General features: G+C 38.1%; 1 protein-coding gene across 1 annotated transcript in view; it reads left to right on the forward strand.

Moving 5' to 3' along the window:
- The window catches only part of Ssbp2 (single stranded DNA binding protein 2), a 282,752-nt gene that overhangs the window by 218,506 nt on the left and 42,071 nt on the right, over nucleotides 1–22,175 (forward strand). Inside the window, exon 7 of the mRNA XM_055625331.1 lies at nucleotides 15,498–15,557. Within this exon, the coding sequence (XP_055481306.1) occupies nucleotides 15,498–15,557 (60 nt within the window). The remainder of the gene's footprint in view (nucleotides 1–15,497; nucleotides 15,558–22,175) is intronic.

Consider the following 22,175-nt stretch of genomic DNA (forward strand, 5'->3'; position numbering starts at 1 on the left):
TAGAAGCCCAGGAAAGAGTCTTTCTGACAAGATCTGGGACAGTAGTATTAGAAGGAAAGAAACAGTAATTATGTTTGAAAAGCCTCAGTTGATTGCCCAAATTAGACATGAAGGGGGGGGGGGAAATGCAAGAACCAAGGAAGATACTGCAGTTCCTATTTTGGATATCTGAATAATTGTAGTCTCTTTATCAATGTAAAGAAAAATAGATGGAAAAATCTATATACATTTGAGTTATTTTTATTAACCCAGGAAGACTGTTTTAACTTACCTCAAGGACTTTTCTCACCTATTCAACATTTATATATACCCAGTAGTTTAAATTGTTCCCCAAAATACTGAAAAATTCAGTCAAATGCTAAAGAGCTGATATCTTTTAGTAACACAGTAATGAGGTCTGCTGAAGTGTTTCCTAACCAGTCAGTGTTTGTTTTCTCCAGTGTTTGGACTGTACTTCCGCACAAACGTAGGGCAGCACACGTTGTTAATGAATAGTAGCTGCCTCTCATGCATAGAAGCACGATAATGATCAGAAGCCCCAGACAGTCATACTCGACAACAGAACGCCAGATTCTACCTGTTTCCACAGACATTTTCCTTTGAAATGGTCGACATCTAGAAGAGTCAGAGAAGGGAATCATTTTAGAGTTTACAGATGAAAACGGCTGTTCAGCACAGCCACTGCCCAAGGATTGCTCTAGGAAAGGCTACATTGCAGGCCGCTGTAGCAGGGTAGAGAGGTTCCTCCTGGTGCCTGGCTCCAGCAGGCTCCTTAGCAGGAGAGCCGGGTTCTGGAAGAAGGGAGCTTTGCAGATATCAGGAATCCCCAGCCCAGAGAAGCACTCAGCAGCTTCTGCCTGTTCAGCTGCTTGTAGCAGCTGGATTCCAAACAGCTGACCCCTTCTCTTGCACTTCCCAGTTAGGGAGAGGCTGAGTTACTTCAAATACTCAAGGAGAAAGGCAAAGCTTATGTGGGCATAGCTGGAATGTGAGTCAGTAATGAAGAGATTAAGTATTAGGATTGAATGAATAAAATGAATGATTTACAATTAGTCTACTGGGTCCAACCATGAGTAGTTTCGAGTTGTCCTCACTGTGAAAATTACATTGAAAATAGTTCTACTCAATACACAAATGTAGTTCTTTTATTCCCATTTACACTGAAGAACAAGCCTTCTGTCTCTTAGGTTTAACTTAAATGTATTAGCAAGTAGCATTACTACAAGTTGTAAATGTATGAGTTTAAAACAAATGCAGCCACCTTTAACCCTAAAATCAGAACTGTGATTAGTACTCCAGTCATTTAACGTGTCCATTATGTTAAAAAGTCTGTATAGTATTTGAGACTTCCGTTCCCACATTGCTCATTTTTCCTGTCATTTTGACAAAATCCCTGACAGAAGAAACTTAATGGAGGGAAGTTTATTTTGGCATGGTGGCGGTGGCCGTCCAGTGCATGGTGGTAGGAGCTTGCTATGTTTCTGTTTACATCTTAGTGGACCAAGAATTGGGAACAACTGGACATGGTCATGGACATTATAGAAACCCAAACTTCCAGCAACCCATCTCTGTCAGGCTGACTTCCCAAACGTTCCATACCCTCCACAAACAGCGCCACCGCTGGGCAGAAGATGTTAAAACACATAAGTCTAGGGGAGCATTTCTGAATCAAGCCATAGCACCATTTAAATTTTGTTTTTATTTAAATGGGAACTTCTGTTACTTAGTAAGAGACCAATTAAGTGAAAGTAGTGGGATTAGTTGTACATGCACAAAGAAAGTATCAATTTAATAAAATAAAGCCATCTATTTACTGGAATCTGTCAGAGGAGTGATTAGCATAAGAAACCAAATAAATCCTCAGTGACACCTGTTGTTGAACCAGTAGATGATGTCAGAGCCAAGTTCCTAAATCAAGACATCAGACTGATTGGGCCCAGAGCAAAGGCAGTAGGACTGTCCAGCAGTTTCAAGTTTGGTTCTAGTAAAAAAAAAAAAAAATACAGTAGTGTATCAATAATCTTGTGCAGCTTAATTCAACAGTTTTGTGGTATACTAAGATACTTTAATTAAGAATGCTATCAAACTGTAGTATAGCTACATTTTTATGTATAAATATTCATTTATTTAAAAAAACAGGGAAAGGCTGTTAGTGGCTGCAGCCTTATTGACATAGGCAGCATTATTTCCTTGGACCATTTTAGTCATTCTTTTCATTTGTATATAGTAGTCAAAGTAATTGAGTAAATGGTCTTCATAAAATAAAGGAAAAATAAACATTCTTTTGTGTTTTAAAAAACTAGATTTATTAATTTTGCCTGTTACCTTGGAAGAGTCAGTATTTCTGTGAGTTGTAATAAATACTCTCCCATGACTTGTGATTAATTTGTAGAATATTTAAGTAGAAGCTATTTCGTATTCTGAGAGGCAAGAGGGTGTCATAGTTCTTTTCTTCATGTTCTTTACTGCAGAAAACTTCCATGATGGAAACTGAACCTTACTTACCACACTAGTAACTGAACACATCTTTTATTGAAAAGCATGATATGATCTTTTACTGGGTACTAATACACATCATATCTGAATCTATAGCTAATATTTGATTTGAATGTCCATCAATCAATAGACTTGTTCATTTTTGCTATGTGTTACATTTTCCTACAGTTTTTCTTGATACATTTGCTATCATATTGTCACTAAATCTTTAGCTTCCTTAACAGAAACTGTTATTATTAAAAACTAAAGATATACTGATGTCGGGTTGTAAAAGTGGCTTTGGTGTGATTGCGGCTGTAAACATGTGTTGGAAGTAGGTATGCTAAGTCACTGAGTTCCAGGACCAGCACTCATCCATAATTTTCATCTACTTTGACCAGAACTCCGCTGTGCTGGGAGATGCGTTGCCCCAGGACTATCAGTCCCTTTACAGGATCGGGCAGCAATGGTAAAGCTGCTTTGCCATCTAGTGGCAATGTAATGGCGTCTCCATGTGAGCATCAAGCAAACTGCACTGTAGCAAGTAGTAATAATGAAAAAGAATTGAAGGAAGGAAGGAAAGAGAAAGAAAGAAGAAGGAAAGAAAGAAAGGGAAGAAAGACAGATACGTAGTAGGTCTTTTCCTGTTTCTTCACAGGGCTATTGACTGAAAAAGGCTCAGTATAAATGAAATAAGCCAGCTGGGGGGCTCAAAGGAAAACAATATTGTTAGTACTTTGAAAGAAAAAGAACTCTTGTTTTTCTCTTGAGACTGAAAAGAAAGAAAAAAATTTACAAGCTCTGTATTAAATGTGTCTTGGAGGCAAATATGTATTTACTTGATGCCTGCAAATAAGGCACAGGTTAAGAAGATGGCCTTATTTGTGTCATGTGCTCTGCTGTTCTTGAGTCTTTCTGAGTCAGCCGCAGCAGCATCAGGACCACCAGCAGCTAGACATCCACATGCCAGGTCCTTCCCTCCTCATCTGGGGACTGCTCTTGCTATTGCAGTTTTTTCCAGTGTCCTGCCTTTCCTCTTTTTCTGATGCTGTTTCAGAAACCAGTTTTTGGAAATAAAATTCTAGAGACAAGCCTGTCCTACTCTCCAGAAGTTGTCCATGTTAGCCTAAATCTTAATGAGCCAGCATTTTAGTTATTATATCTTTCTTCATTTTATTGAGTAGGATAATGGAAATACCAGGTATAATAAACATTAAAATATAACATCTAATATTGTACACACATACACACAGTTTTAAATTTTTAGATAGTAGAAATAGTATTTCCAGGGTTAAAGCCACCAGATTTGTATAATGGAAGGCAAGGAATGCTGCTTATTTATTAAAATTCAAACAGTAAAAATTAAATTTCCTAAAAATCTGATTTTGAATATTAAAGGACAGAGAGCCTGAGCACTGCAAGTGGAGCAAGCCATTCCCTAGTGCAAAGATAAAATAAAAACACCTGAAGCTGCAGAGGTGCCCAACAGGTGGCTGCTGGCTTTGGTAATGCTGCCCTGCAGTCCTGGTGACAGTTTCTGGTCTCAGCCATAGAAAGAATTAAAACTTCTCAGCATGAGTAACCAAATAAGCTTTCTTAAAACCTACAGTTCAGAAAACTAAAAGCCCTACAGCATTTTCTGGATGGACAGGAAGCAGAAGAGGAACTGTCAGCTGGGACCAGAAAGAGCAAGTCTCTGTTAGAAATCCATTTTGTTTTTTTTTTTTTTTTTTTTTTGGGGGGGGGGGTTAGAGGTTTATGGAAATAAAGGCAATTTTTTTAATTTTAATTTTTTTTTTACAATTTATTCATTTTATATCCCAAGTGTAGCCCCTTCCTCATCTCCTCCCACTCCCACTCTCCCTCCCTCTTCCCCCAGATCCCCTTCCCCTAGTTCACTGAAAGGGGGAGTTCTCCTCCCCTGCCATCTGCCCATAGCTTACCAAATCTCATCAGGACTTCCAGGTTCCTCTTCCTCTGTGGCCTGGCAAGGCTGTATCACCAGGGGCAAGTGATCATAGAGCAGGCAACCAAATCCACCTGTTAATCAAAGTATTTAATAGTTAAAGTACTTAATAGTGAGTACTTAATAGTTATCTTGGCCATAGTTATCTGAGACCATAGTGGTTTTCTTGCCACTTTTTGTTACTCCTGAAAGCCAAGGAATCAACATATATGGGGTAGAATTCTTAGTTTCGTGGTTGTTAGAAAAACACTGGCCGAGAGGCCGATGGCAGTATGTGCTGTGCCCCGGGACCACGATCTCCTTTTCTCTTTCAAGATAGGGTCAGGTGTGTTGCTCAAGCTCACACCTGCTCCAGGCCTCTCACCTCAGCTACCTTAGAACTGCAGCACATGTTTGTGGCATGAACCCCTGGTCTCTTTCTCCCCCTCATCATTTTTCAAATTTTCAACATCTAATATATGAGTGAAACTAGAGTAATTTATTAATGTGCATGTTAAAATCTTTATTGCTTTTTAAAATTGACATATAAATATGACTATGTTAATTTTTATAAGACAATAAAATTTATGTTCATATTAGTATACTATTAGGTAATATCTTATATTAAAATCTTATATTAAACTTACTAATATATGTTTATGTAATATATTTGTACATTATATTATCTTATAAAATATAAGAAATATATATTTATATAAGATAATTTATATTATCTTATATAATGTTCAAACTAGGGTAAAATACCTTTATCAGATATTCATTATTTTCTTCATGGTGAGAGAGTTCAGATGTTGTAGAGCTTTTGTGACACTGATTTGCAGTAACCTGCAGTCCACTCTATAAGCCAACATGCCTTCTTTTCTCTTCAAATACAGCGCAGTACCTGTTGGGCAGTTTTTCCCATCTCCACTGCCCTCCCCACTTCATGCAAAAATCAAAGTACTTGCAACTTTAATCTAGAAATCGTAAAAAATGGTATAGGTTTATCATGACACACACACCCCATCCCAATATCCAGAACAAGCTCTTGCATGTTCCTTGACACTTGAATTGTACTTCTTGTTGGATTTTCCTCCTTCTTTTCCCTGTCCTCCTCTTTCTTCTTTACTAATGAGCATGAACTCAAAGCCTCCTGCATGGTAGTTAAAAGAATCTCCCAGTGAGCTATATCTCTATTCTTCCTTTTACTCTTTATTTTGAATAGCATCTCACTGCATTGCCTAACCTGGCCTCTAAAATAACATATAACCTAGACTGACCTGAAACTATCAGAAATCCTCCTGCCTCAGCCTGCAGACTGCTGGGATTACAGGTATGCACAACCATATTTATCTCTTGTGTTTTGTTTCATTTGTGGTTCTGTGAGTAGAGCCCACAGCTGCAGGAATGCTAGGCAAGCACTATACTCCTAAGCTCTCTCTTGGCTAATTTCTTAACAAACATTAATTTCTATTCATGGACATTTCAAAGGACACTGCTGAACCAATAGAAATGTCAAGAATATCAAGATATTCAAGAATATTGTGGTTTTTTTTTTTAAGGAAAAGTTAAAAGTGTTGCATAAATCTTAGCTTCTTAAAAAAATTATACAGTACACTTTTATTGTAATCTTCAGTCTCCCCAAACTCCTCTCAGATCCTGCCTACCACACCCAACTTCATCTTCATTCATATTCTCTCTCCCTCTCCCTGCCTCTCAGATCAGAAACAAAACAAAAATACCAGAAAAAAACAACAAATCAACACAAACCCCAAATCAAAAGATACACAAAAGAAAAAAGAAAAACACAACAAGAGCAAGAGAGAAAGAAAACCAGCATACAAACACAAAACAAAAAGCACACAACAAACACGTATGGAGTCTGTTTATATTCCCAAGTGTCCCTGGGCACGGGGCCGCCCGAGGATGTTGTTGGTGTATGCAGGGGCATTCCATTGGCAGAAGCTCATTTTCCTTTCTCTAACGGGTGTCAGTTGCAAATAGATTCTTGGTTAGGGATGGTAATTTGTGTCCATTTTCCCTTCCTGGACATGCTGGACTTTTGACTGGTTTCAACTTTGCAGGTGTAGTATATGCTGTTACAGTCTCGGAGTTCATGTGGGCATCAATTCCATTGTGTCTGAAAGATGCCATTTCATTGAAGTCATCCAATGAACACCTCTGGGTCATGTAATCCTTCTGCCTCCCCTTCTGCATAGATCCATGAACCTTGAAAGTAGGGGGTTGATGAAGACATCTGGTTTAGTACTGAGTGCTTCAGATGCTCTCAAAAGAAGTTTTTTCTGATGAGGCTTGAGCAACACCTCATCAGAATTTGTCACTAGGAGTCATTTCACTGCTGTGTTCCTTTAAGAGAATAATAGGATTGGGTTTTCTTCTAGGCTCATGACCCATCTAGTCTGAGGTTCTGAGTCATTTTGGTCGTATCATGTCCCCGTTCCATGTCATGGAATGGGTCTTAAATCCAATCAGAAGTGGCCACTTCCCTAACATTTGTGCCTCTACGGCACCAGTACATCTTGCCGACAGGTCACTGTTGTAGGTCGCAAAGTTTGTAGCTGGTGAAATTGATGGTCACTTTTCTTCTCTGGTAGCGCACAAAGTACCTTCTAGCACCATGAATACTAGTCTAGTCAGGAGGAGTGAAGTGAAGCTCCTTCTAGTTGGGCACCAGCTCAGTATCTTCGTGTCTGAGGACATAAGTTGTGCCTTCAGCGGTAGGGCTTTGCCTTCAGTTTGTGGCGAGTACCCGAGAGCCTTGCTAGCAGCCTGTGACGTTTGGAGGGGTCAGAGGGCCTTTGTCCAACAACTCACGAAGATGCAGTCCGTTCCTGACACTGGAGTTTTACTTGGTGGTATAAAATGTCTAGTTGTGGCACCGTCTCCCAAGCACATGGAGAGCCCATTTAAATTCCTTTCATATGTGTATATATTTCAGGTAGCTTTTCAGAAGGACTGTAGTGTTAGTTTTCCTCATATTCCTTCTTTTACTCTGCCCATTTCTACCTCCCACATAATCTTTCTGCTCTTATTTCTCCTTTAGACTTTATAACACTCTACTGTTTTCCCTTCCTAGGATGGTCTCCTGCTCTCTTACTAGCTACCTAGCCTCTGTTGTTATTCATATTGAAACATATGTCTAAGCTTGAAAACTAATACCCACATATAAGAAAACATGCAAAATTTGTCTTGTCTTTTGGGGTCTATGTTATCTCACTTAGGAAAATTGTTTCTAGCTCCATTCATTTACCTGAAAATTTTAGTTTTTAAATTGAGTCACCCTATCACTCTATCCTAAGCTGTAAATCTTAGTTGTTTATTTTCATAATCATATATGTATTAAAGGCAATTGGTCTGTTGTTATCTTAGTACCACACAACAAAAAAGTATGTGTGTGTTTACTTATAGATATAAATCATCTTAAGTGAATTACTAATTTTTTACCAAATGTTGTTCAATCGTTTACATATATATATATATATATATATATATGTATGTATGTATATGTTATGTATGTGAGGACAGCACAGTCCTCATGTACAATCCAGAAGTCTATGGTAATGCCTATATGCAGTGTTTGTATGATAATAAAAGCTTGGGAACTACTCATCTTCTTGAAAAGACTCATAATGTAAGTGACCAATTTTGATGTTTAGAATAAACCCATAAATAATCATCCTGCTTGTAACTGCTGTATGGGATTAGCTTGCCAGAAACACATCAAAGAAACTAGATCTGAAAAAAAAAAAGAAAGAAACTGGATCTGTTATTACTTCACAGTTATTTTAATTAAGTGTTGATGATGACAGAATATCTAAGGTGTATGGAAGATAAACCACACTTATCTTCAGTGGAATATGCCAGCATACATATGTCATTTGTGAGCTACATTAGTTTAGTGCTGGTTGGAATTAAAATGTATTAATCAAGAGTGTCTTATTCACTGGGGTGTCAGTGGTGTCTGGTGGAGATGTTGATGAAAAACAGAAAAGAAACTAAACACATTAAGATGAGTAAGTTGTAAAAAGTCTTTAGATTCATTTATATATAACTTATGCATTATTAATTTTCTATAGCAAACTCAAACATCACACAGAATTATAATACTATGTAAACATCTGTGTATAAGTATGACTAAGATAAAATAAGTCATACTCCACTAATGATTTTCAAAGGAATATTCCCTAATAGCATTTATTATTGGTAACATTTGATTTCAAGAGTTAATATATTTAAGTTTAATAAAAACTTACTTGCAAGTAAAATATAGAGTAGGAATCTACATAGAAAGGATATAAAGAGAATTTAATTAACAAAATAGATATACAGCAATAAAAATAGTATTGTTTTAGGCTCCTCAGGACCAAGACATATAGACACTTAATCATTATATGATTAATAAATTAATAAAGTTATTCAATTAATTAATTAATTAGATGTATTGTTTATTTGTTAATAAATTAATAAATCACATTTTGACTAATTTTGTGGTATATAAACTACATTAAAATAACCTTTTTCTTTTTTCTTTATTTTTTGTGTCTTTTTTATTAATTCAATTTACATCTCCATCATAGGCCCCTCCCTCCTCTCCTGCAAGTTCCACTCTCTCTCCCACACCCCTCCCCCCTGTTCCTCAGAATACGGAGCCCCTCTACCCAGACACCCCAGCTCGTCTGTTCACATGAGGACTGGGTTCATTTTCCTCCCCTGAGGCCTTGTAGAGAAGTCCCATCAGGGGGAAGTGATCAGAAAGCAGGCAACATGGTCCATGTCAGCGATATCCACCACTTCCCTAACTAGAGGACCCACATAAAGCCTAAGATGCCCCAGACTTATCTTATTGGGGTCTATGAATTATTGTATGTCAATCCTGTACTATATGACTAAAATCCACTTATAAGTGAGTATATACCATGTGTGTTTTTGTTACCTCACTTAGTATGATCTTTTCTAGTTCCATCCATTTGCCTGCAAATTTCATGATTTCCTTATTTTTAATGGCTGAGTAAAATACTATTTTTCTTATGTATCTTTTATGCTAAAGACAGTATATTTTAAGAGGACAAAATATTTAATATTCTTAGTGAAATGTTGAGTGTTAGTGGGAAAAGGTGTGTTGTTGCATACAGGTTCTGAAGATGAGACGAGACTGATGAGCTTTCGATAAGCTGGCGAGATGGCTCCGTTGGCCCGAGAGCCCTGGCCCAGGGCCCAGGGCCCAGGGCCCATGCGGACAGCTGCATGCTGCAGCACACTGTTGAATCTCAGCGCTGGGGAAGGGAGGCAGGGAGAGCGCTGGGGCTTGCTAGACAGCCTTGCACATGTGCGTGGTTCCAGCGGCGAAAGAGCCTCGCTCAGAACACCGGGCAGCTCCTGGAGAGCATGCGTGCTCATTTACCGGCCTCCACACACATGCACATGCACAGCACCCACACAGAGAAGCAAACAACAAGCATGCACAAAAAGTAAAATGAATTCAGATAAAATGCTTCACTGCAAAAATGTTAGGATCCCATTTATGAGTGCCAGATGAGACGAGCAGCCAGGTGGGCTGCTGGTCAGGACTGTTACCTTTTCTGGTGACCTGGTGTTCCAGGACTGGTGGCGAAAACTGAAAGGCAGAAGTAGAAAACAGAGGACCTTTTTAGTCAACCTAAATTGTGACCCATCTGTCTATTGTCAATATAACTCTGGGGTATCTTTTTGTTCTTGTTCTTACTGGGCTCCTTAGAAAACAGTAATTTATCTTATTTAGGCAGCACATTTTTTTTCCCATCTATACATACTTTGCAGGTATATTCTGACCAAACTAGATATATTCTCCCAATGGTATGCTCCATTCATTACAGTATCAGTAGGTACTATGTATTTTTAACAAGACAAGTAAATTGACCAGGTGAGATTTTACACAAAGCAGCCAAGCGTTGTTTCACTTCAGTTAGTTTTGAGTCCATCAATGTTGTCCATGACTCAGCTCCTGGGATGCATAGGAACCAGCTAAATGCTGCTGGTGCTCTTCTTGTACCTCTACCTGGAAGGCTCTGCTGCTCTTCTCTCCTGGAGAACCTCGTGAGCTGTCATACTCTTCTAATCGTACCGTGTCTGTCCACTACAGTCAGTGCTTATCTTAAAAACAAAATTAAACATGCCCCAAACTATATATAAAAACTAGATAGATAGATAGATAGATAGATAGATAGATAGATAGATAGATAGATATTCAAAACCACTTAAAATGTCGAAGGAAAAAAGAGGAAGAGCTTGTTAAATTGTTTTATTTCAGTTGTGGCATTTATTTTTTAGTTTAGTGAATCAAGACCACATGCTGATTAGTCTTCATGCACAAATGAACTTGCTTACTAGAAATACTGCTGCCTTTCCAGCTTTTCCTGTTTGAGTGGCGGCTTCGGGAAAGCACTCCTCAGTGGGTGGATGGCCACACATTGCGGGGCCCGTGAGGAGCTGCTGAGTCAAACAGGCTTTGTGGCCAGTTAGTTATAAGAATGAATTGTGTGTACATTCCAGTAGCAGAGTCAGGTAGGAACACTAAAATTCCTGTTAAGAAATTTGATCTTTGGCATCCTTTTATACAAAAAAGTTAGTTAATAAATTCTAAAAAGTAAAGCCTCCTGTTTTAAAATGTATCAAAAAGCATAATAGAAAATATTATATAGGTCATTTTATTATAAATGTAACAGGAAGGATAAGGAATAAATGATAATCAGAAAAGCAGTTTCAAAATTCTTTTTTTTTTTTTTAGTTTCAAAATTCTAAATAATTCTTGGTAGAATAGAAAAAATAATCCACTAAAAGTTACTGACATTTATTCTTAAATAAATTTTGCTTCTAAGTGACATAATTTTATTATTTGAAAGACTCCTTGCTGTAATGAACCTGTCTCTGTTTCTGTTAGGTATTGTCATTTTCCACTTTGTCATCACATAGTTACTGATTTTTTTAATAGAGTATATTTGTATTTTACTTACTTTCCATTAGCCTATTTCCTTTAGCTTTTGTCACTTTGGGCTGCTATAATGAAAAAGTTGTAGATTAGGTGATTTAAGCAACGAACTTACTGTTCAGAGTTCTGATGCCAAGAATATTCAAGGTCAAGGAGTTGGGCTGAGGATAGTTCAGTTAGTAGAGTGTTTCTGTGGTAGTCATGAAGCAAGTTCAATCTGTTTAGCACCCAGTTATCCTGACATGGTGGCACACACCTAAAACCCCAGGAGGTGGAGGCCAGAGGATCCTAAATTCAAACTCATCTTTAGCTCTATAGCAAGCTTGAAGCTAATCTGAGCCATGAAGACCCTATCTCAAAAAATAAAATAGCCGAAAATCCAAGCAGCCTTGTTATTCATTTCCCTTCTCAGTGGGCAGATACTAGTCATTTGCCCACTCACAAAGGCACAGGAGAGCAGTTTTCTCTCCGTGCCTTTTTTTCTTAAGACAGCAAACAATTCAGGAAAGCTCTATCCTCCAGAAAGATTCCATCTTCAAATAATTTTGCATTGGGGATTTGGTTTCATCATAGGAATTCTGTGGAGACACCCAAAGCACATGCTAATAGTAGGAGCGTGCAGAGAGAATATTGCCTACAAGTGTAGCTTCCCTGTTAGACTGCAGACTAGACTGTCATGCATTACAAAGAACCTCATCCCATATGTGTGGCCCAGTTTGGAAACTTGGAAAAAAATCATTGTCTATATTTTCAGTCACTGCATGTTTGATCCAGTAAGGATGACACAATATGGCTTTCAGGGAAGATAACAGATTAAAGTCTTATTTTCTTTGAGCTTTCATTGGTACTTGACATTTGGTGAAGAGAACATTCTATTTGTTCCAGTTTAGAGGACTGATACACAGAACAATTTTCCAGAAAATTATTTCTCAATTTAGTTATAAGATTGTGAGCCGTGGTGAATTCCAAGGAGAGAACAGGGATCTTTATGCACTTTGTTCACTGGCAAATCCAACCGCCTAGAGAGAGCCTGTGCCCCTGCGAGTGCTTGGTAAGTGACAGGTCAAAGGAGGGGTTTCATTCGCACCACCCTCAGATTAACAGTTCTCCTCTCTTGTCCCCTGGCTGGCCTTTGATGTCTCCTAAGAAACAGCACAGTTGTTTGTTGGAGTAGTTCTTCCTTCTCTACATGTGTCTTTCTCTCTCGAAACATGAAGATTGCTCCAGCTCCTTGATGAAGATGCCGTGTGCCTTTGAAGCACGTCCCTCTGTCCTTGGCCCCTCTGCTCTCACACATGTCAGATGTCTATACTGTGCAGTACACTAACCTTTGTCTTTAAAGGCAAAGTGGAAAGGACTTATCCCAGAATCTCTTGTTTTGTAAAGGATTTAAAAAATCGTGTGCCCAACTTCTCCATTTTAGGGTTAAGAAAACTGCAACCCCCAGAGCTCATAGCTCAAGGCCATCCACTAATGAGTGACGCTGCAAATACTAGCACCAAGCTCTTGATTCACACGCAGAAACATTAAAAATAACTTTTCCCAGGGATTTGATGCCCTACTTAAATTGAATACTAAAATGAAAAAAAAAAAAAAAAAAAACAATCCGCCTCAGATAGAAAGAATAAGCTTATTTTCAGAACTAAGGAGTTTTTGAAGACCGTGTTTGTCCTAAATTACAAACTCAGAGAATACCAACATATCTATTAACACGTGCAACTAATATTTCTGAAAGATAATCTCTGGCCTCAATCAGTGTTGTATCAGAATTTAAATTGACTTCCTACTAGTGAAGTCCAGGTGCTAGCGTGGCCGTCTCTCACCTGGCCCAGTGCAGACATTGGTGCTCCCGTGCTGTGTTTACCTTATGTAGCTTAGCATTATAGTTAGGACATAGATGGCATCTACCTATGTTATAGTCAGGTCTGAGCTGAACATTTAGAATTTATTCTTGCACCAAAGCATTCTTTATAATTTAGGTAGAAATATTTTAAAATGTAAATTAGCTAGATCTTTATGTCCTGTGTGCTCTGAGGAGATACTCAGCTTTGTAATATCCTCCCATCCGCATCCTCTGCCTTCCTCCCTCCCTCTTTCCCATCCTTCCTTCTTTTACCAAAACACAAAGTGAATTTTTGGAGGACTGCATATGAGGAAATTAACTGTCTAAACCAGAATTTGTCTCTCCCAATGTAAGACATTACAATGACGTGTACTTCCAAAGCCAGCCTACAGTGACGCCAGTCCCCCCAGCAGCCTCAGTAACTTCTGTAAGGTGGAAAAGTACAGCCTCGTCCAAATACAGTGATTCATAATTCAGTCTATTAGAGATCAAATAATCCGTGAAATTAACGCTGTGGCATCTTTTTACATTAGGTTAATATGCCAGTCTCAGGTACTGTTTCAAACAAGGCGCTTAATAGTTATTTATTGCAGCATTTGGTAGTGAGTGGTATTTTCCACAGTTTTGACCTATACTCCATTTTCAAGTGATTTTATCATAGTAGGAAATACTAATAAGCTACTTTTACTTATCCATCTTTTAGTAAGTTGATATTATACCTTGGATTTGTGAATACATCATGAAGCATCACTTTGTAAAGAAACACAACGATTATGAAAGTAATAATACAGTATCTGATTGTTATATTTAGAATTAAATCCAGAATTTAAAATTTTAATTGTGTAAGTAAAATTGGACGACTCAGAAAAGAAAGAGAACAGGGCCAGGATATTGGAATAAGCTTCTAGCTGGCAATAATATATCATTTACTTACCAATTCACTTTAGAATAGCTTCTCCAGTGAAGAAGAAAGTTAGCTCTGGTCACATCTCTGAAGCCTACGGCTTCGCTTTCAAGTCTGTGAAAACAGGCATCTGCTTGAGTTTCAGCAGCTGGAGGCAGCTGTTACCCCCACAGCTCACTAGTCTGCCCAATAAAATGACCTCCTGTGAGCACAGTGGCACAAAGAGCAAGCTGCCTGTCCACCGCGACCTTCATTTCATTAGCTTCTTACACTACAGAGCAGAACACAGAAACAAATCTGCATGGCAGAAATTTCTTGAGATTTTATTGCTGCGGACCAACATTCTTAATTATAAAAGACATAAATTCAGTGCTCAGTTATGTAAAATGTTATAAACTGAATATGCAAAACTTTATCTACTTGCTACTTATTAAGTTGATTCTCAGTATATATTAAACTAATCTTAATATTTTAATTACTATGCAGTCCATTAAAATAAATACTTATTTTATATGTAAAGAATCTTATATATAAGTAATTATACTAACATATAAATAAGCAAAATTATAATTCTGCTGGCTATTAAAAAGTATAATAAAATAGAAATTTTGAATAATTTCATGACATTTTAGATATGAGCACCCAAGTAGTCAGGTTTTGGACACTCACCAAATAGGCTCTGGCTACAAGGACACTCCCAGATACTCAGGTACTACTAAAGGATTTAACCCAATTTAGAGGAACCCTTGATTCGTCCAGCAACATAAATTAATGTGACTTTTAAAAGAAGACTATATAATACAATCAAAACATGTAAAGAAGTTTTACCTTTGAAATTTATTGTTAAACTTATAATAAACTCAGAATGGGAAAAGACCAACAAAGTATTTTTGACTATAGACTACCCCTAGAAAGCAAAGTTCTTTGCAGTCTTATGTAGAGCAGAATTAGATGGGTGAAATTTGATAACTTTAAAATTATTAGTGAAAACCGATAATAAGTATTTATAATTTATTCAAAAGTATACACACAGAACCTATCTTGTAAAATAAAATAACCACCAAGCCTCCTTTTCAGACATTTACTGGGATTAATTTACCTGTTTCTTTATCTTGTCTTTGGCAGTTAGATATCATTATTTTAAAAATCATATTTTTAGTTGCTGCAGTTAGTCATGTTTGGTGCTTTCACATTTCCTGTGGGAAGTTCCCAGGTGTCAGGGTGAATCTCCTCCAGGAGCTTTTACTGAAAACAGCCACGTAGGAGAATGATTGATGTATGATTTGTTTTTAGATTTGTGTTTTACATTGTTCTGATTTTTGGTTTGTTTGTTTGTCTTCAATAGCCCTTTATGTCACCTCGGTACCCTGGAGGCCCAAGGCCCCCATTGAGGATACCTAATCAGGTAAGATTTACATGCTACTTCAAATTTAAAGAGTTTGAAAATATCACAAGTGTTTCTTTTTATATAAAAATCTAACATCATCTGTTATCCCCACTGATAGCTGCTTCTGGGAATTGTAATCTCCTTGAAGGTTACATAGGCAGCCTTTGCGCTGACTGACTTTTTGTTAAGTTTTGTTGGAACACAGAAACACATGTATCCTCATGCTTTATCCGTGACTATTTACACAGCTTTAGGAGGCATGTTGTATGTAGCTTGCAACGCTGCAAGGTTTACTACCTCCGTATCTCCAGAAAATGATTGACTCACTTGTGGAGCTATCTTCAGTAACTGTTGATCATCCTCTAGGTGAAATTTGCTGTAATTACTTTAGTTTCTTTTCGTGTGCTGGAAAATTCATATACATGTGCCTTGTCACAATGGCATGTCAGATAGGGGATTACATGCTTCCTGAAGACAAAGGCTAAATATTAAACAATGCAGGTTTCAGTTTTCAATTCCAAGAGTTTTAAATTCTAAGTATTTCATTTTCATGTTGTTTTTAACAAATATAAGTTATTTACTAAAGGGGATAAAGCACCTATTTATTTGTCAAGAGTTTATAGTTATCATACTAAAATCTGTGCACCCAAAAAAAGCTAAACAAGGAGGAGGACCCTAGTAAGATGATCAGTCCTCACTCAGAAAGGCAAACAGGAAGGACATAGGAAGAGGGAAAAAACAGGACAGGAGCCTACCCAGAGGGCCTCTGAAAGACTCTACCTAGCAGTGTATCAAAGCAGTGGCTGAGACTCATAGCCAAACCTTGGACAGAGTGTAGGGAATCTTATGAAAGAAAGGAGAGTTAGAAAGACCTGGAGGGGACAGGAACTCCACAAAGAGAGAGAAAGAAAAAAAATCTGGGCTCAGGGTCTTTACTCCAACGAAGGATCATGCATGTAGATAACCTAGAACCCCTGAGCCCTGGCAGCTCAGTCTCCAAATGGGTTCCCTAGTAATGGGAACAGAGGGTGTCTCTGACATGAACTCAGTGGCTGGCTCTTTGTTCACCTTCCCCTGAGTGGGGAACAGCTTTACCAGGCCTCAGAGGAAGACAATGCAGCCAGTCCTGATGAGACCTGGTAGGCTAGGGTCAGATGGAAGGGGAGAAGGACCTCCCCTATCAGTGGACTGGGGAAGGGGCATGGGTATAGAAGAGGGAGGAAGGGTAGGATTGGGAAGGGACGAGGGAGGGGGCTACAGCTGGGATACAAAGTGAATAAATTGTAATTAATAAAAAAATAAATTTAAAAAAGTTCATAGTTTTGTTTTGGATGTGGGTAGTGTGCATATTTGTAGTACAATAAAAAATTAAATGATTAACAGTGTGTCAGTTGCTCAGTCATGTGAAGACTGTAGTTTTCTAAAATGAAGTAAAATCATTTTAAATTCCCTTTTCCATTTTTGCTCTTTATTTGTGCATTTTTTTCACCTTGAAAAACAGAACAAGAAGGTTGCAGTTATTAATTCACTTGTCCCAACAAAATTTTGGCTCTTATCCATTCATACTGAAATTACGCTGAGCCAGGCATCGTGGTGCATACCTATAATCCCGGCACTTAGGACTTTGAGGTCTAAACAGCGAGTTCCATAGCAACCACAGCTATGTAGATAGACCTTCTCTCAAAAACAGGGGAAAGAATAGAGGGAGGGAGGGAAGAAAGGCAGGAAAAGAAATGAAGGAAGGAAGAAAGGAATAGAGAGAGAAAGAGAAATTATGCTGTGGCTGCTTCAGGGAGGTCCAGCACCCGGGCTTGCCTCCAGATGGGGCCTGTGGAATGCTTCAGTGCCTAGCAGTCTTCACGTCAGCAGCTGGAGTTTTTCATTTGCAGACAGAATGTGCATTCAGTTTCATGGATCAGAAAACACGCCATGAAAGAAGATAGAGAAGTGCACAGATGCCAAGAGCGCCAACATGTGGGGATCTTGCTTTTCTCTGTAGATGAACCTGGGTGTGTCAACATTTACTCATGTAGGAGTCTGAGTCTTTTAATTTTCATTTTTAAGAATAAAATCTTATACTGTCTGTTGGTTTAAATGTTTCAAATATTCCACCCAGATAGATAGATAGATAGATAGATAGATAGATAGATAGATAGATAGATATAGAGATAGATATAGAGATAGAGATAGATATAAGAGAGTCCTGAAAATCTGAATTAGGAAACTGTGAATCCTAGTATAAATATATTATTAAAATACCTTTATTCTGAATTAGGAAACTGAGATCCTAGTATAAATATATTATTAAAATGCCTTTATTCTGTAGAAATGATGACACAATGATGCATTTGTTAGAATTATATTCATTGATGCCATTTCAGTGTCATGTATAAGATACTATGGGACAAGCCTGAGGACAATGGTTGAATTCCCAGAACCCATCTAAAAGCTGGATTTAGTGGTGGACAGGATTAGCCTGGCCCTGACACTCTAGAGACAGAGATATGGGAATCTTCAAAGCAAGCTGACTGGCTAAACTAGTCCAGTCAGTTAGCTAGCTCTACATTCAGTGAGGGGCTTACCTCGGTGAGAAAGGCGCAGAGCAATCAAAGAAGACACCTGGCCTCGACCTCTGTCCTCAGTACATATGTGCGCACATGTGCCGTTACACACATGAACTTATGTCACGATATGCATACACAGATGCTATGAATGAATACAGAAGATCCTGTGTTAAGTCTCATAATCTATAGAATTAACAAAATACAATACAAACTGAAGCAATCTGTATTTACAGAGATTGTTTAAATACTTTTTGACAAAATGTCACCAAATAGCCCCAGTTGACTTCAACTTCCTCCTGCCTCAGCCTCCTGAGCGCTCAGGTTAAGGTGGAGTCTGATATTTGAAAGCTTGAAAAAATAACCATGTAATGACTTTTATTAAAGAAGTAATCAGAAATAGAATATAATACTTACTGTAAGGGTGTTCTCCTCTAGAATCTGGCAACATTCATGTTGATACATTTTTAGACATTACTTTCTTTTACAAGTGGCTCCTCCTGCTGCCATACACACTAAATTATGTCCAGACATGTATTGCCCAAACTTAGAGTAACTTTCATTTACACTATTTTTCAACTAATCATACCAAAAACTAAACAATTCAAAACCAAAATTATGATATGTTTAATATATTTAGGAGCATGAACTCTTCAAGCAAACATCAGTTTTCAAGTTGGCTATTCTTAGTTAAAGCAGAATTGGCATAACTTTTTGTTGACAAATTGTAATGATGCCTATTGAGCAAATATATTAACATGTTATACTTATGTTTCATTTAAGTTGATTGTAATATAATGAAACATTTTCTTGTTAGTAGATCACACAAAGTAGAAACAAATAGTGAAGCATCCCCATTCAGTGGTTCTGGTGGTTGCCCTGCATGTGTGAAAGGCGCTCTTTAATGAGCAGGACTGCTACAACTTATGTTACTAGTTGTAAGGTTACGTATTTAAGTTTTCCTGAAGTATTTTATGGTTCTGCATTAAATATACAATGTCTTCTACTATTGGTTTATTAATAGCATTGAGTATTTGGAATAAGCCATGCTGCTACTGTGTTGGAAAGCACAGAAGTAGGCACTTGTGTCTAAAATGATGAACGTCAGGTAACAAAAGTATACAATGGAGTAGAAAATAAATGTGTGTGAAGAGAGTCATGAAACAAAAATTACGTCCACAAGTGTACATCGCTCAGTTTTAGCTGGACCGACTCAGCTCTCAGACGGTGCCCCCTCAGTCACTGAAACATCCTTAACCTGAAGTGACACAACTCTTTATATTTCTCATGGATGAACTGAAGAGCCAGCACTGTTATGAAATCAAAGTAGTGCGGAGACTGTGTATGCATGAGGGACAGCAAGAATAAGCTAATGTCCGTAGACCCTGGGACTGCTTTAATCCTCGCCATTCTTAAAACAGATGTGGGAGTTGAGATGACTTGCACGAGACGCTATTGTCCACTTTATATGCCATGGTTAAATGTGATACTCTAAAAACAGAAAGTATCTGAACATAGTATCCAAGTCCTCAGGAATTCCTGTGGATTATCAGATGAGCACTTGAAGAAAGTATGATGCAAATAGTGAAATCATATACATATATTAAGAGATACGATGTAGAATGAATCTACTGGAGTGCTGCTATGACTACTAACCAATGTAAGGAAGAAGGCATAAATTATGTAAACACATCATTGCAGCCTCATTTTTTTTACAAGCTCTTTGTCCCCGTCACATATACTCATATTGTGAAAAGAGATCATGGACCATATACTTTATTTCTGAGTTGTCGGGTTATGAGTGATTTTTTTATTGTTTTATTTTATTTTTATAAATTACAGTTTATTCACTTTATATCCCAGCTGTAGCCCCTCCCCCCATTCCCTCCCAGTCCTACCCTCCCTCCCTCTTCTTCACCAATGCCCCTCCCCCAGTCCAATGATAGGGTAGGTCCTCCTCCCCTTCCATCTGATCCTAGTCTATCAGGTCTCATCAGGACTGGCTACATTGTCTTCCTCTGTGGACTGGTAAGGCTGCTCCCCCCTCAGGTGGAGGTGATCAGAGAGCTAGCCCCTGAGTTCATGTCAGAGACAGTCCCTGTTTCTATTATTGGGGAACCCTCTTGGACACTGAGCTGCCATGGGCTACTTCTGTACAGGGGTTCTAAGTTTATCTCCTGGCATGGTCCTTGTGTGGAGTATCAGTCTCAAAAAAGACCCCTGTGCCCAGATTTTTTGGTTCTGTTGCTCTCCTTGTGGAGCTCCTGTTCCCTCCAGGTCTTTCCCCCTTCTTTCATAAGATTCCCTGTACTCTGCAAAAAGTTTGACTATGAATCTCATGAAATTTGCAGGCAAATAGTGGGATCTAGAAATGATCATCCTGAGTGAGGTATCCCAGAAGCAGAAAGACACACGTTATATACTCACTGATAAGTGGATATTAGACATATAATATAGGTTAATCATACTGAAATCTGTACACCTAAGGAAGCTAATCAAGAAAGAGGACCCTGGTAAGATGCGCAATCTTCATTCAGAAAGGCAAATGAGAGAGATATCAGGAGAGGAAGAAAACAGGGAACAGGACAGGAGCCTATCACAGAGGGCCTCTGGAAGACTCTACCCAGCAGGGTATCAAAACATATGCTGAGTGATTTTACTATTTGAAAATTTCAGTGTTTCTGCAGTTCACATTGAGCAGGCAGTATACTTGTGACTAGAGAAAACACCAACTGTGTACATAGAAAAATGAAATGTTATTCTTGGAATAAGATTAACCTTTTAAAATATGTAATACATGCTCCTTGTAATGGGATGAAGACAGATGAAATGGACACTAAGGATAAGTTACTCCTAAAGAGACTATGGACTTTTCAGATAAGTAAGAACCGACTGACATTTGACGCAGAGAAAGAGATGTTGAGACAGTTGTAATTCCAGCTCTTGAGAGGCAGAGGCACGAAGAGGATTACCATGAGTTCAAGGTCAGCCAGGGTTGCATAGTGAGATCTTGATGCATAAAACAAAAATGTAAATATTTAGTTAGAAATTGAAGTTTTACTATACCACTATGAACCCAAGTTGCTTACATTTCAGACCGCTTGCTTCATAACATGCCCTCTTACTGAGGACAAGCATGCTTTGTGCATCTTTTATAGGTATTTTTTCAATCTTTGTAAAACATTTTATATGTGAAGCTTGACTTTTATTTAGTGCTGTTAGTATGAAATATATCGTTTCCTGCTGCATAGAGAGCAGTCCATTCTATTGAGTAAGTCACACAAGCTGCCCTGCTGCAGCTGTGAAGAGTCTTCACATCCACCTTCAAATAGTACACCTCTTCAGTGTAAGTGGATGGCTGTTGGCAAACTGCGTTCAAAAGGCCATTCTCAATCACAGAATGGGGATTACAGTAATCATATTTGAACTTGTTATTTAAACAGCAGTAAAAAATATTATTTCCTTATGATTTTGAATTTATATTGAAGTATATGAATTTTTTTCAACTATTTTTTTTTCCTTGTCAAGCAAAGGAAGCAGGGAAAAAAAGTACAGTATGTTTGGGGGAGAGTATGTTCTCCTTCCAACCCAAGAAAAGCTTACTCTGTGAATACAACATGGGCTTCCCAGATCAACACATGATTGTATTAACGTTTTGGGTGTAGTGTGCACCTCAGAAGTAACATGGTCCTTACCTTTCTAGTCATTTTCTTCTAGATATATTTTTAAAAATGAATTGTGACATATTCAGTTAGAAATATAATAGTATATATGAAATATGTCTCAGAAGATAATTGAGCAGATACTTGTTGAGGTTTATAGATATGGGCACCATTCTCAGTGAGGTCATAAATGGGTGACTGAACAACTGAAAATTCATTTTATCTTTTTAATTAGTATACAAAGTATTAGATACCTTAAGTCATTTTTAACAAAGCTGTTCATAGTAAACTGTCTATCCCTCTCGTCTCCCCATCCTGTGCTCCTGACCCTTCCTTGTCACCTCCCACCCCATTTTCTTTGTCACTTTCATGTCCTATATGTCCTGTTGCTCACCCTCAGACTTCCTTATTAC

This window comes from Psammomys obesus, unplaced genomic scaffold (genome assembly GCF_907164565.1).
Source record: "Psammomys obesus unplaced genomic scaffold, mPsaObe1.curated_primary_1811, whole genome shotgun sequence".
Classification (NCBI taxonomy): domain Eukaryota; kingdom Metazoa; phylum Chordata; class Mammalia; order Rodentia; family Muridae; genus Psammomys; species Psammomys obesus.